The sequence below is a fragment of the Erinaceus europaeus genome, chromosome 12 (assembly GCF_950295315.1).
Source record: "Erinaceus europaeus chromosome 12, mEriEur2.1, whole genome shotgun sequence".
NCBI lineage: Eukaryota > Metazoa > Chordata > Mammalia > Eulipotyphla > Erinaceidae > Erinaceus > Erinaceus europaeus.
In genome coordinates this window covers 80,594,505-80,609,601 of record NC_080173.1, presented here as the reverse complement: position 1 = coordinate 80,609,601, position 15,097 = coordinate 80,594,505, and the positions used below count along the sequence as shown (strand labels likewise).

Sequence of the window (15,097 nt, the reverse complement as noted above, 5' to 3'; positions counted from 1 at the left end):
TGCGTGGTTATCTTGCCAAGTGTTTCGTGAGGTTGTAGTCATCTAACATATACTAGGATAGCGATTTTTCATCTGAGATGGCTTGCTTAATGACTATTGCCAGGAAACCTGACTGTGGATCTCTTCTTGGGGCTACTTGATCATCATGCAACATGCCAGCTGCCTTCTGCTGCACCTAATTCAAGAAATAGGAGGAGGACACTGTTATTTTTCAACCTGCCATCAAAGTTAGAGCTGCACTTCCATTCTGTTCTATTTGATAAAAGCAAACTTCTGAGTCCACCTACATTTAGGATATAGGAAATTATACGTTACCTCTTGAAGGGACTTGTGTCAAAGAATTTATTAGCATGCTTGAAAAATGCTATAACATTAATGGTAGCTAACAGTTTCTATTTTTTCCTCTTCCTAGTGGTAAAAGTACCACAGAAAACTCTCTTGATGGATGCTCTTAAAGAAGAATCTGAGATAATCTATGACTTTTGCATGTGCAACCCTCCCTTTTTTGCCAATCAGTTGGAAGCCAAGGTAAAGTATTTCCTGCTTTAAAATAGTTGATTAAGTTTTCCTTTTATTTATTTATTTATTTATTTTTGCCTGTAGGGTTATTGCTGGGGCTCGGTTCCTGCACTATGAATCCACTGCTCCTGGAGGCCATTTTTGTCCCCATTTTGTTGTCCATGTTGTTATTGTTGCCATTGATATTGTTGTTGGGTAGGACAGAAAAAAATCAAGAGAAGAGAGGGGGAGAGAAAGACACCTGCAGACCTGCTTCATTGCCTGTGAAGTGACTCTTCTGCAGGTGGAGAGCCAGAGGCTTGAACTGAGATCTTTACACCTGTCCTTGTGCTTTGTGCCAGGTGCACTTAAGCAGCTATGCTACCGCCCAATCCCCTACGTTTTCCTTTTAAAAGTAAGAGAAGAGCATCTTTCATTTTGGAATCTATCAGTTAATGTTTCTGATACCAAGCACCTACTAGGTCAATTTAGATTGATGTTAGATGAACCATTATGTTGTCTGGGGAGAGGGAAAGAGTGAGGAGAAGGTTCTTTTCACCTCCAAACCATCCTGCATTGGGCTTTTGACTTAGGCTGGAAGCAGTAAATTTTTATTGCCACCTGTCATTTGATAGTAAAATGTTTGATTTAGCCCTTCTTCCTTCCTTCCTTCCTTCCTTCCTTCCTTCCTTCCTTCCTTCCTTCCATCCATCCATCCCCTTTCTTTCTTTCTCTCTCTCTTTCTTCCTCTCTTTCTTTCTTTCTTTCTTTCTTTCTTTCTTTCTTTCTTTCTTTCTTTCTCTTTGTTGGATAGAGACAGCCAGAAATTGAGAGGAATGAGAGAATGAGGAGATAGGAAGAGAGATGCCTGCAGCCCTGCTTCACCTCTCCTGGAGCTTGCCCTCTGCAGGTGGGGACTGGGGTCTTGAACCCAGGACCTCGAGCACTGTAACGTGTGCTTAACCAGGTGCTCCACCACCCAGCCCCAGATTTAGTCTTTCTGTCTGCTAAAGAAAAAACTGTATGTATTTATGAATATAGAAAGATACATAGTGAACCAAAGCACCTGCTTCCTGTCCAGTTTGTTTAGGAATTGTCTTTGTCTTTTTTCTTTTCTACCAGAGCACTCACTGTTCAGCTCTTGGATATGGTGGTGTTGGGGTTTCAAAATGAGAGCTCAAGCTCGAAAGTTATTTGAATAACCATTATGCTATCTCCCCAGCCTTAATAATTGTCATTTAGAAAGTTGAACTACTACTGTATGCTGCTAATCATTGACTAATCCCTAGAAAACCTTATGAAATGTTATGTCCGGTGTAATAGCAGATTAACGTAAGATAAAATTATATTTTAAGACTGGGGAGATACAAAATGGTTCTGCAAAAAGACTTTGAGGCTCCAAATTCCCAGTTCAATTCCTAGCACCACCATTATCCAGAGCTAAGCAGTGTTCTGGTTAAAATAAAATAAAATAAAATAAATAAGTGCATTTTATAAATAAACAGAACCTTCCTCGGTGTCATAAAATACTATTGATTTAACCAGTTTTCCTTTGCCTAATAAATTTGTTATTACTAGGTAGTGAGTGATACTAATCAGTAATGAGGTATATGTGCTTAAATCTTTGAGAAAACAGGAGGTCTAGGCCCATCATATCCATGTGGGATTCCCTGGATTCCCTGACTAGGCCCCAGATAATGGGGTGGCCTAGTAGTGACCGAAAGGGTCATCATTAAAGTGTGCCAGGCTCTTGCCTTTATCCAGCTTTTGTAGTCCTTACTGGATTCACTTGAACCTGAACTTTAAAAATCTAAATTTTAGGGAGTCAGGCAGTAGCGCAGCAGGTTAAACATGTAGCGTAAAGTGCAAGGACCGGCGTAAGGATCCCGGTTTGAGCCCCCAGACCCACCTGCAGGAGAGTCGCTTCATAGACAGTGAAGCAGGTTTGCATGTGTCTATCTTTCTCTCCCCCTCTCTGTCTTCCCCTCCTCTCTCCATTTCTCTCTCTCCTATGCAACAATGATGACAAGAATAATAACTACAGCAATAAAAAACAAGGGCAACAAAAGAGAAGAAATAAATATTTTTAAAAAATTTTAATGCTTATAAAAAAATATAAATTTTAGCTTTCAATGGATATACTTTATAATAATTTAAATGGTTGTTTTTTAACCATTACATGGTTATTTACTTGTGGCCGTGGTCTGGGAGATGACACAGTGTATAAAGCACTGTACTCTCAAGCACAAGGTCCTGAGTTCAATCCCCGCAGCACATATACCAGAGTGATGTCTGGTTCTTTCTCTCTCTCCTCCTATCTTTCTCATTAATTAATAAATAAAATCTTTTTTTTTTTCTTTTTTAACCAGAGCACTGTTCAGCTCTGGCTTATGATGGTGCAGGGGATTGTACCTGAGGCTTTGGAGCCTCAGGCATGAAAGTCTGTTTGCATAACCATTATGCTATCTATCCTCCACCCAATAAATAAAATCTTTTAACAAAATAATAAATTACTTGGGGTATTATCTACAGCTTCATGAATAGTAGAGCAGAACTGCAGGCCCTTCTCTCTTTCACCCTCTATAAAAGAAACAAAAAAAAAGGTCCAGGAAGTGGCACAGTGGGTAAAGCATTAAATTCTCAAGCATGAGGTCCTGATTTCTATCCCTGGCAGCACATGTACCAGAATGATGTCCGATTCTTTCTCTCTCTCCTTCTACCTTTCAATTAAATAAATAATCTTTTTTTTTAATAACTTTTTTTTCAGATTTTATTTATTTACTAATGAGAAACATAGGAGGAGAGAGAAAGAACCAGACATCACTCTGGTACATGTGCTGCTGGAGTTGTATCACCGGCAGCACATGTGCCAGAGTGATGTCTGGTTCTTTCTCTCTCCTTCTTTCTTTTTTTTTTTTTTAAGACTTTTTAGAGAAATATTTATTATATTCCCTTTTGTTGCCCTTGTTGTCTATCTTTCTTATAAATAAAATCTTTAAAAAATAAATAATCTTTAAAATAAAAAAAAAGTGGGTGGGAGGAGATGGCCTCCTGGAATGATGGAGCCTTAGAGGCACCAAGCCCAAAGTAACCCTGGTGGATAATAAATAAGTGAAATAAAATCTAGCCTTACAGGGATATACATATATATACTTATATATGTATATTGAGTTATAGCATGTACATACAAAGGCACACATGCTCCAAATTAAGCTGGATTTTCCATGGTTAATACTCATATGGAACTAGATACCTGCAGACTTGCTTCACTGCTTGTGAAGCGACTCCCCTGCAGGTCGGGAGCCAGGAGCTCGAACCAGGATCCTTAGCGCCCGTCCTTGCGCTTTGAATCCTGTGCACTTAACCCACTGTGCTACCGCCCGACTCCTAGATTTTTCTGTTTTGTCTATCTACCAGAGCACTACTCAGCTTTGGTTGATGGTGGTTCTAGGGATGAAGCCAATATGCTATCTCCCCAATAAGCATCTTTTTTTTTATATAACACCTTTACTGAAATGGAATTGATATGTCATACAATTCATCCACTAAGGGGTAGAATTTAACTGCTTTTACTAGTATATTAAGAGATGTGTAGTTGTCACCACAACTAATTTTAAAACATTTTTGTTAACTTCTCAAAAATCACATGTCTATTACCTGTAAGCTACTTAATCCTAGACAATCATCAGTATGGCTTTTCTCTTATTTATTTAAATTTCTTTATTGGGGAATTAATGTTTTATATTCAACAGTAAATGCAGTAGTTTGTACATGCATAACATTCCCCAGTTTTACATATAACAGTGCAACCCCCACTAGGTCCTCTGTCATCCTTCTTGGATCTATATTTACTTTGGTGCACTACGCCAATTCCAGTTCAGGTTCTACTTGTGTTTTCTCTTCTGATCTTGTTTTTCAACTTCTGCCTGAGAGTGAGATCATCCCATATTCATCCTTCTGTTTCTGACTTATTTCCCTTAGCATGAATTTTTCAAGGTCCATCCAACATCAGCTGAAAACGATGAAGTCACCGGTTTTTATAGCTGAGTAGTATTCCAGACTGCACGACAGTCTTTGCATAACCATTATGCTATCTACCCCTGCCAATGGCTTCTCTTTTTACATGAAATAGTTTTAACATTTTATTTATTTAAAAAAATATTTTTATTTATTTATTATTGGATAGAAACAGAGAAATTGAGAGGGAAAGGAGAGGTAGAAGGGGTAACAGAGAGACACCTGCAGTCCTACTTCACCACTGGTAAAGCTTTCCCTCTGCACATGAGGACATTTTTTTTTAAAGGTTTTATTTATTTATTAATGAGAAAGATAGGAGGAGAGAGAGAAAGAACCAGACATCACTCTGGTACATGTGCTGCTGGGGATTGAACTCAGGACCTCATGCTTGAGAGTTCGATGCTTTATCCACTGTGCCACCTCCTGGACCACGAGGACATTTTATATAAATAGAATTACAGTGGTGTGGAAAGTGACATGGTGGAGGAACACAGGGTTTAGAAGCACAAGGTCTTGAGTTTGAGCCTAAGTACTACCTGTCCACCTGTTGCAGGTTAATGTTTTCACTCTCTTTTTGTCTCTTGGCAGTTCTTTTATTTATTTTTTTACCAGGGCAGCATTTCTCAGCTTTGGTTTATGGTGGTGCGGGGGATTGAACCTAGGAATTTGGAGCCTCACGCATGATAGTCTCTGCATAACAATTATCCTATCTACCCCGCCCTAATTAATCATTTTTTAATGAAATCAATAAGACATGGTCTTCAGAGACTTTACTAGGCCGGATATATTTCCAGGATTTATATTGTAGCATGCTTACCTCTGACATATAGTGGTGCCAGGGACTAAACCTGGGACCTCTGAGTATTTACCTACCATGTGTGAGACTCTGGAGTTGAGCCTCTGTGCCACATGGAAGAACCAGGCATGGCCAAGGGGTTGGGGGAAGCCCAATGATGGTGAAGCTGTGCTGTAATGTCTCTCTTCTTGATCTCTCTTTCCCTCTGTTTCTCCATCTCTCCACAGTTCTCTTTCAGTAAAAAAACTGAACCCTTGAGTTTGCTCAGTGGTATTAAGTTTGCAGATGGTACTGAGTTCAGTTCACAGCACCATAGAAAATATGTATATATATATAATATATGCTTAGTGTTTACTCTAACATTTATATGAATTTTATGTAGAATTTTTCTGTGCAGAAGGCATATAAAGTGACAAATATAAGGAGGTTAAAATTTCTTTCCTGTCTATATATGTCTTTTTTTTCTTTTGTTGCTACCAAGGTTATTGCTGGGGCTTAGTGTCTACACCTTGAATTCGCCTGTTTTCCATGATGTCCTTTTTTTTCTTTTTTCTTTGATTGAGCAGAGAGGAATTGAGATGGGCATGGAAGATAGAGAGGCAGAGAAACACCTGCAGCAGCACTTGCTTCATCATTCATAAAGGCCCACCCCCCATCCCTACAGGAGGAGAACAGGGGCTCAAACCTGGGTCCTTGCGCATGGTAACGTGAGCACTTAACCAGGTGCACCATTGCCTGGCCCTCAAAAAGTTAAAATTTCTTTTTCACTATTATTATTTTTTATTGAGATGAGGACTGGACCAGAGCATCAGTGTGATACATGCAGTGTGGGGACTTAACTCAGGACCTCATACTTGAGAGTTAATGCTTTATCTACTATATCACTTCTTGGGCCACAGAAGGTTCAAATTTTTGTGCTAATCACTAAAAAAAGACTTGACCCTGAGGTGGAATATTTGCATGAATGTACTTCAATATTGCAATGACTGTATAATTTTTTGTAGCATGATATTTGGGTAATAGTGTTAATGTTTAGACTTTCTTACTTATAGAAAGTCTCATTGAAATACTTGAGATTAAGCTGTAAATTAATTTTATCAAGATGTTTTGTTATTTTTTTTCAGGGAGTAAATTCTCGAAATCCTCGAAGACCTCCACCTAGTTCTGTAAATACTGGAGGTATCACAGAGATTATGGCAGAAGGAGGTGAATTAGAGTTTGTTAAAAGGATCATCCATGACAGTTTACAACTTAAGAAAAGATTAAGGTAAGTTGGTTATTACAACTTGGAAATATTTTTCTTCTCAGTGCTAAAGAGACAGTGTCACTTCGAGTAACTGTAATCACAGTGGTCTAAAGAATAAATAAAAACATTCAAAAGAGCAGATCCTTCAGTCTGCAAAGACTATTTCTGAAGATGTCCTTGTGACCTTAATTGATTTGTGTTTCCTGTGGTCATCCGTACTATATATGGGTGGAAAAGAGGAAAATACCATATGATTGCATTGCTCCCATTAGTAGGTGACTGTCATGGAACAAAACCGATTCAAATATGGCTTTTGATTGGAAAACAGATGGGTTCAGATCAGTCCCATGAACCATAGTATATTTGTTGCTAGTCCTTGGAGCAATTTGTGTTCTTGGAAATAGTCTCCCAAACAACAGATGTGAGGACATGGAGCTGTCAAGAACTTCATGAAGGGAAACTGAAATCACTAGGCAGTTCCAAAGGAAAGTTAAGACTATCCCTTTTTAAGAGCTAATCATTTGGGACGCCACACCTGTCATTAAGCAGCATAAGATACTCAAATGGAGCTATTTGTCTGGTTCCACTTCTCACTCAGCCACACATTCATGAAATGAGGAGCTTTCAACCCTGGGATTTAACTTTGGGACACAGGATATTATTTTAAATTGTAAATTACAAATGACATAAAATTTACTATCTTAAAGCTATTTTGTTGTATATGAGAGAATAGAGGGGACAAAAAGAAACTGAAACATTACTCTGAGGTTTATGGTGGTCTTTTTTTTCTTTTACCTTAATTGTTTTGTTGTTTGGTCTTTCTCGCCCACATGGAGTGTCAAGGATGTAAGCTGTGGCCTTGCTCTCTGTTGATGTCATCTCCCCCACCCCCATCTTAAACTTTTTTTTTTCACTTTTTCATTTGTTATTAGTAGTTTGTTACAACACTGTAAGATCACAGTTTATATTTCTACACCACACCCACCACCAAAGTTCTGTCCCCACCCCCCCACCGCCCAAAGATCACCATCGTAGTTCTCTCAAGTCTCACAGTTTGCTTGCTTCTGTTTTGTTTGGATTTTTTTTTTTTTTTCTGGCAAGTTCATATAAATGAGATCTCTAGATTCCACATATGAGTGAAACCATCTGGTAGTGTGTTTCATCTCTTTACTTCTCAGGGGAGAATATTGCTGTAGAAAACATTGGGATCGATTGATAAAAGTTTTAATATGGATTGTATTTTAAATGATAATATTTTGTAACTATTGATTTTTCTTGGTTTAATTTTTCTGTGGTTATGAAACAGAATGCTCTTTTTTTAAAAAAATATATGTGCCAAAACATATATCGGTAAGTAGGCATAATGATGTCTGTCTGTAACTACCCAATGGGGGGGGAGTATTGATTAGTTAATCTAGGTGAAGAGTATACTGGAATATCCTTGTACTAATCTTGCAACTCATCTGCACATTTGAAATTTTAGAATAATTTTTCTTGAAACTTACTGTATCAGAGGAATTACTAAATGAGTAGAGTACTATTTTCATCATTAAAAGCATATAATGGATTCTAAATCTCTAGTGTAACTAGCCGCATCTTCCCTTTTCTCTCTCTTTTTTTTTTTGTTTGCATTTGACTTATCACAAAATGCCCATTGAAAACTAGGATCCAGTGGGTAGTTTCTGTTTGGTCTTGTGGTGCCTTACACATGCTTGATTTTTGCCCCTCTAGGGCCAGTGTACTACATATAAGTAGGGTAAGGGGAGATACACCACAGTACCAGTTCAGAGCATCCATGGAGCTCCTCCCATGCCCATACTGTAGTGCCCCCAGTACAGAAACAGGAATCCATGTGTGGGGGTTTCATGTGTGGTAAAGTGTGAACCTACCTGGTGAGTTATCTCCTGGCCCCTGGGTATTTTTGAAAGTAAACTAAAACAGTAATTGTTCCACATCCAGTTACTTCTAATTCTTTAAGAACTCTAAATAGGAGAGTCGGGCAGTAGCGCAGCAGGTTAAGTGCATGTGGTGCAAAGCGCAAGGACCATCATAAGGATCCTGGTTCGAGCCCCCGGCTCCCCACCTGCAAGGGAATCACTTCACAGGGGGTGAAGCAGGTCTGCAGGTGTCTTATCTTTCTCTCCCCCTTTCGGTCTTCCCCTCCTCGCTCCATTTCTCTTCGTCTTATCCAACAATGACGACATCGATAACAACAACAATAATAACTACAACAGTAAATCAAGGGCAACAAAAGGGAATAAATAAATAAATAATTTTTTAAAAAAAAGAACTAAATATATTGATGAGGTAAACCTTAAAGATTCACAATGTAGTATGTATGCACTTATGGCAAGGGTTAAAATGTATACATTTTCCCAATTCCATAGTAAGTACCAGTGACATTGTAACTGTTTCCTTTTTTTTTTTTTTTTTGCATTTTTAAAATTTTTTAATAGTTATTTATTTTCCCTTTTGTTGCCCTTGGTTTTTTTATTGTTGTTGTAGTTATTACTGTTGTTGTTATCGATGTCGTCGTTGTTAGGACAGAGAGAAGTGGAGAGAGGAGGGGAAGACAGAGGGGGAGAGAAAGATAGACACCTGCAGACCTGCTTCACCGCCTGTGAAGGGACTCCCCTGCAGATGGGGAGCTGGGGGCTCAAACTGGGATCCTTATGCCGGTCCTTGCGCTTTACGCCACATGTGCTTAACCTGCTGTGCTACCACCCAACTCCCTTTTTTGCATTTTTTAAAAAAAATTATTTATAAAATAACAGTGTCAACAACATAGGACAAAAGAGGTACAACTCCACACAACTTCCACCACCCCCTTCCTTGAAAGCTTTCCTGTTCTTTTTTATTATTGTTGTTATTTTTAAAATATTTATTCCATTTTGTTGCCCTTTTTATTATTGTAGTTATTGTTTTTGTTGTTGGATAGGACAGAGAGAAATGGAAAGAGGAGGGGAAGATAGAGAGGGGGAAAGAAAGACACCTGGAGACCTGCTTCACCACTTGTGAAGTGACTCCCTGCAGGTGGGAAGCCAGGGGCTCAAACCGGGATCCTTGTGCCGGTCCTTGCACTTTGTGCCACCTGCGCTTAATCCGCTGCACTACCGCCCAACTCCCAATTTTATAAATTTATTTGTTATTAGAGACAGAGAAATTGAGAGGGATGGGGGAGACAGAGAGGGAGGAGAGACACCTTTAGTACTGCTTTACCACAAGGAAGTCAGGATGGCCGAGTGGTCTAAGGCACTGCGTTCAGCATTGCTTCACCACTTACAAAGCTTTCCCTCTGCAGGTGAGGACTAAGGGCTTGAACCTGGGTCCTTTCACACTGTAATGTCTGTGCTTAACTGCCTGGACCCAGCTTTCCTATTCTCTATCCCCCTTTTTAAATTAATTAATTTATTTATTCCCTTTTGTTCCCCTTGTTTTTTTTTTTTATTGTTGTTGTAGTTGTTGTGATTGATGTTGTTGTTGGATAGGACAGAACTGGAGAGAGGAGGGGAAGACAGAGAGGGGAAGAGAAAGACACCTGCAGACCTGCTTCACCACTTATGAAGCGACCCCGCTGCAGGTGGGGAGCTGGGGGCTTGAACCGGGATCATTAAGCCAGTCCTTGTGCTTTGTGCCACCTGTACTTAACCCACTACGCTACTGCCCAACTCCCTTTTATATCCCTTTTATCCCTCTGGAAGCATGGACCCAGGATCATTATGGGGTACAAAAGGTGGGAGGTCTGGCTTCTGTAATTGCTTCTCCAATGAACATGGGTGTTGACAGATCGATCCATACTCCCAGCTTGTTCCTGTCTTTCCTAATTGGGGTAGGTCTCTAGGGAGGTGGGATTCCAGGACACAATGGTGAGGTCATCTGCCTAGGGAAGTCAGGTTAGCATCATGGTAGCATCTGCAACTTGGTGGCTGAAGTAACTTTATTTACTTATTTATTTGTTTATTTTTTTTATTCTTTTATTCATGAAGATAGGTGGACAAAGAGAGAGAGAGAGAGAGAAAACTAGACATCACTTTGGTACATGTGCTGCCAGGGACTCGACCTCATGCTTGAGAATCCAATGCTTTATGTACTACACCACCTCCTGGACCATGCTGAAGTAACTTTACTATTAATAGAACTACTATAAGCATTTTTTTTTTTTTTGGCTCCAGGATTATCACTGGGACTCCATGCTGGCACTATGAACCCATTGCTCCCAGTGACCATTTTCCTTTCTTTTCTTTTTATTTAGTTTTTTATTTTATTCAATAGGAGGAGAGAATTTGAGAGGGGAGGGAGCAGTAGAGAGGGAAAGAGAAAGATAGTAGTTATCTGCAGACCTGCTTCACCATTTGTGAAGTGTCCCCTCTGCAGTTGGAGAGCCAGGGCTTAAACACAGGTCCTTGTGCATGAGCTTAACTGGGTGTGCCACTGCCTGGCTCTCTACAGTCTTTCTTATCTGAATATTTGCTATCTTTCATCTCCCAAGCAAGTTCATAGTATCTTTCTTTCTTTCTTTCTTTGCCTCTAGGGTTATTGCTGGGGCTCGGTACCTGCCTGCACCACGAATCCACTGCTCCTGGAGGCCATTTTTTCCCTTTTTGTTACCCTGGTTGTTTTACCATTATTGTAGTTATTATTATCGTTATTGATGTCGTTGTTGGATAGGACAGAGAGAAGAGAGAGAAAGGAAAGACGGGGAGAGAAAGACAGACACCTGCAGACCTGCTTTACCGCCTGTCCTCCTCACCTTCCCTCCTCTCTCAACTTCTCTCTGTCCTATACAACAACAAAGTGGAAAAAAATGGCCACCGTGAAAAAAATGTTCTCTGTTCAGGCACGGAGCTCCAGCAATAACCCTGGAGGTAAAAAGAAAAGAAAGAGTCAAATCAGTTTATTGAGGTACAACTTACATACAGTGAAAGTCTCTAGTTTTCAGTGTATGGTTTGATGAGTTTTATCAAATGTGTGCATTACTACCACCACAGTCAAGACAGAGAGCATTTCTGTCATTCTAAAATTTCTTTAGTGTCTATACTATCTGTTCCTATCTTCTATTGAGTATTTTTTTATCAAAGTAATTTTGTCTGCTCTAGATTTTCATATATATGGAATTATACAGAGTATAGTTTTTTTTTGTCTAGCTTTTTGTTCTAACTTTCAAAAATTTTTATTTATAAAAAGGAAATTTTTTATGTTACATTTTGACATCCTAAAAAAAAAGAAAAAAAACTTTCTACCTGGGGATACTTCCCGCTCTGGGCTAGCCACATGTTAAAGACGGTAAATTGCCCAGCCTGAATTTGACTTTGAAATGCAAAGTAACTAGGGCAGAATCCTACCTTCTTTACATGGCCCTTACACCCCAGAAAGCAGTCCTCTTCTGCCCTGTTTAGCCCAGGGGCAGGTATCAGGGAAGAAGGGACTGACTACTCCTTTAGCCAAAACCTACTGCATTTATTCAGTCTAACTAGTCTCAGATTGACCACTTGCCTTGTCTCACTTGTGCTAGGGTAACCTAATAAAAGCTGAGACCAGGGAGTCAGGCAGTAGCGCAGCGGGTTAAGCGCACCCTTCTGTCACCTCTTAGGGCTACAATAACTGACCAGCTTATAAAAGAATGGGAGACAGCCTTTTTTTAAAAAAAATATTGTATTTATTTATTTTTATTTATGAGACAGATAGGAGGAGGGAGAGAGAGAAAGAACCAGACATCAGTCAGGTACATGTGCTGCCAGGGATAGAAATCAGGACCTCATGCTTGAAAATTTAGTGCTTTACCCACTGTGCCAACTTCTTTTATTTATTTATTTTTTATTTTCCCTTTTGTTGCCCTTGTTGTTTTTTATTGTTGTTGTTGTTATTATTGATGTCATCGTTGTTAGATAGGACAGAAAGAAATGGAGAGAGGAGGGGAAGACAGAGAGGGGGAGAGAAAGACACCTGCAGACCTGCTTCACTGCCTGTGAAGCGACTCCCCTGCTGGTGGGGAGCCGGGGCCTTGAACCGGGATCTTTATGCCGGTCCTTACTCTTTTGCCATGTGTGCTTAACCCGCTGTGCTACCGCCATACTCCCTTCTTTTCTTTTCTTTTCTTTTTTAATATTTATTTTATTTATTCCCTTTTGTTGCCCTTGTTTTATTGTTGTAGTTATTGTTGTTGTCGTTGTTGGATAGGACAGAGAGAAATGGAGAGAGGAGGGGAAGACAGAGAGGAGGAGAGAAAGATAGACACCTGCAGACCTGCTTCACCGCCTGTGAAGCGACTCCCCTGCAGGTGGGGAGCCGGGGTTCGAACCGGGATCCTTATGCCGGTCCTTGTGCTTTGCGCCACCTGCGCTTAGCCCGCTGCGCCACCGCCCGACTCCCTTCTTTTCTTTTTTTTAAACAGGCTTCTTTAATGCATAATTTATATCAGTTGTTTCTGCCTTTTCATTAATCAGTATGGATTGTTAACCCATTGCTAGTTGGTCCTTTGGATCATTGCCAGGTTTTGGCTATTATGGATAAAAATGTAAGCAGTTGCAGCTTCAGATGAATTCAAGCTTTTCTCTATCTTAAATGCCTCGGAGTCAGACTTCTTTATTGGACATGACAGAGAGAAATTGAGAGAGGAAGGGAGAGAGAGAGAGAGAAGATACACACCTACAGACCTGCATGACCGCTTGTGAAGCGACCCCCCACAGGTGAAGAGCTGGGGCTCTAACCTGGATCCTTGCGAAGATCCTTGTGCTTTGCACTGCATGTTCTCAACCCACCCACGTCAGATTTCTAGATCAAATTGACAGACTATTTTTCGAGTGATTGTACATTTATTTATTTATTTTTGTCTCCAGGGTTATCGCTGTGTGCCTGCACCACGAATCCACTGCTCCTGGAGGCCCTTCCCCCCCATTTTTGTTGCCCTTGTTGTTGTTGTTGCTGGACAGGACAGAGAGAAATCGAAAGAGGAGAGGAAGACAGAGTAGGGGAGAGAAAGATGGACACCTGCAGACCTGCTTCACTACTTAACCCACATCACCACCACCTGGCCCCCACTTTTGAAACTTTTATTTATTTATTTTACAAGAGAAGGGGAGAGACCAGATCTGGCATGTCAGGCACTAAGGATGAAACCAGGGACAACATCAGCCACTACAGGTCCTGCAGTCCACTCAGGCCATCTCCATGGTTACCATTTGGCTGTCCTTTTTTATGTGTTGCACCAGGGAATGAACCTAGGAGTTCACACATAACAATAATATCACTGAGTGAGCTTACAGGCTCAGCCTTTTCATTCATATACTTACTGAAGGAGGCAGACAAGAAGAAGGAGAGACAGGACTGGGGAAGATAGCATAGTGGTTATGCAAACAGACTGTCATTCCTGAGGCTCCAAAGTCCCAGGTTCAATCCCCTGCACCACTATAAGCCATAAGCTGGTCAGTGTTCTGGTAAGAAAAGAAAAGAAAAGAAAAGAAAAGAAAAGAAAAGAAACGAAACAGCAGAGCACTGCCCCACCATCCATGGAGCTCTGCCTACTTTTATCTTTGATGTTCTCATGTGACACCAGCAGTTCCCAGGATACCCCCTCACTCATGAAAATCATGCATTCTTCCACTGAACCACCACACTTCCCAACTACTTTTTTCATACGTGTATTTTTTTCCCTTTCCTCTCTCCTTTTTAATTTAGTGTGGATGGGTAGTGGTGGGGGTTACACATGTGTACTGCTCCCAGGTCAATGTTTTCACCCTTTTTATTTCAGATAGAGTCAGGGAGAGAGACAGCAGCACTGGAGCCTCCCTGAGGGCCATGGCACTACCACATGGTTTCAGGACTCGAACCTGGGCCCTGCCATGGCAAGCTACACACCCTACCTGGTGAGCTAACTTCCAACCCCATAATTATCTTTTTTTTTTTTTTTACTTGATGCAGAGGAGACAGGGAGCAAGAAACCAGAACATCACTGTAGCATATGTGGTCCTGGTGATCAAACTGAGAACCTTAGGCGTGAGAGTCGTGAGGGTCCCTTGCTGCTGCTGCTGTTGCTGCTGTATGTTACTGCTGTACTGGGGATTAAAGCTTGTCCTTCCACTCATGCTAAAGATTTATTTACTTTTGGTGGCCAGGCGGCAGCATACCCAGTTAAGCACATATAGTCCTAAGAACCTGCACAAGGATCCAGGTTCGAGCCCCCGGCTCTCCACCTGCAGGGGGTACACTTCATAAATGGTGAAACAGGTCTGCAGGTGTGGCAGAAAAAAAAAAAAGATTTATTTACTTTTGAAAGAGAGAGAGAGACCAGAGCACTACTCAGCTCTGGCTTACGGTGGTGCCAGAATCTGAGACATCTGAGGCCTTAGGTATGCAAAGCTTTACTCTAACACACTGAGATAGCACCCAAGGCCCAATTTTTATTTTACATTGTTAGAGAAAGAGATGAGATACTGAAGCACAGTGCCACCATCCATAGCCTCCCCCCCCAACACACACACACACACACACACACACACACACACACACACACACACACACACACACTATCCATAGTGCTTCCA

The 15,097-nt window shown here is 40.7% G+C and overlaps 1 protein-coding gene across 1 annotated transcript in view; it reads left to right on the top strand.

The window, feature by feature from the left end:
• METTL16 (methyltransferase 16, RNA N6-adenosine) overlaps positions 1-14,619 on the top strand; it is a 33,317-nt gene extending 18,698 nt beyond the window's left edge. Inside the window, exons 3-5 of the mRNA XM_060204148.1 lie at positions 413-528; positions 6,436-6,578; positions 14,305-14,619. Of these exons, the coding sequence (XP_060060131.1) occupies positions 413-528; positions 6,436-6,578; positions 14,305-14,308 (263 nt within the window). The 3' untranslated portion in view covers positions 14,309-14,619. The remainder of the gene's footprint in view (positions 1-412; positions 529-6,435; positions 6,579-14,304) is intronic.
• Positions 14,620-15,097: the final 478 nt, after the last annotated feature.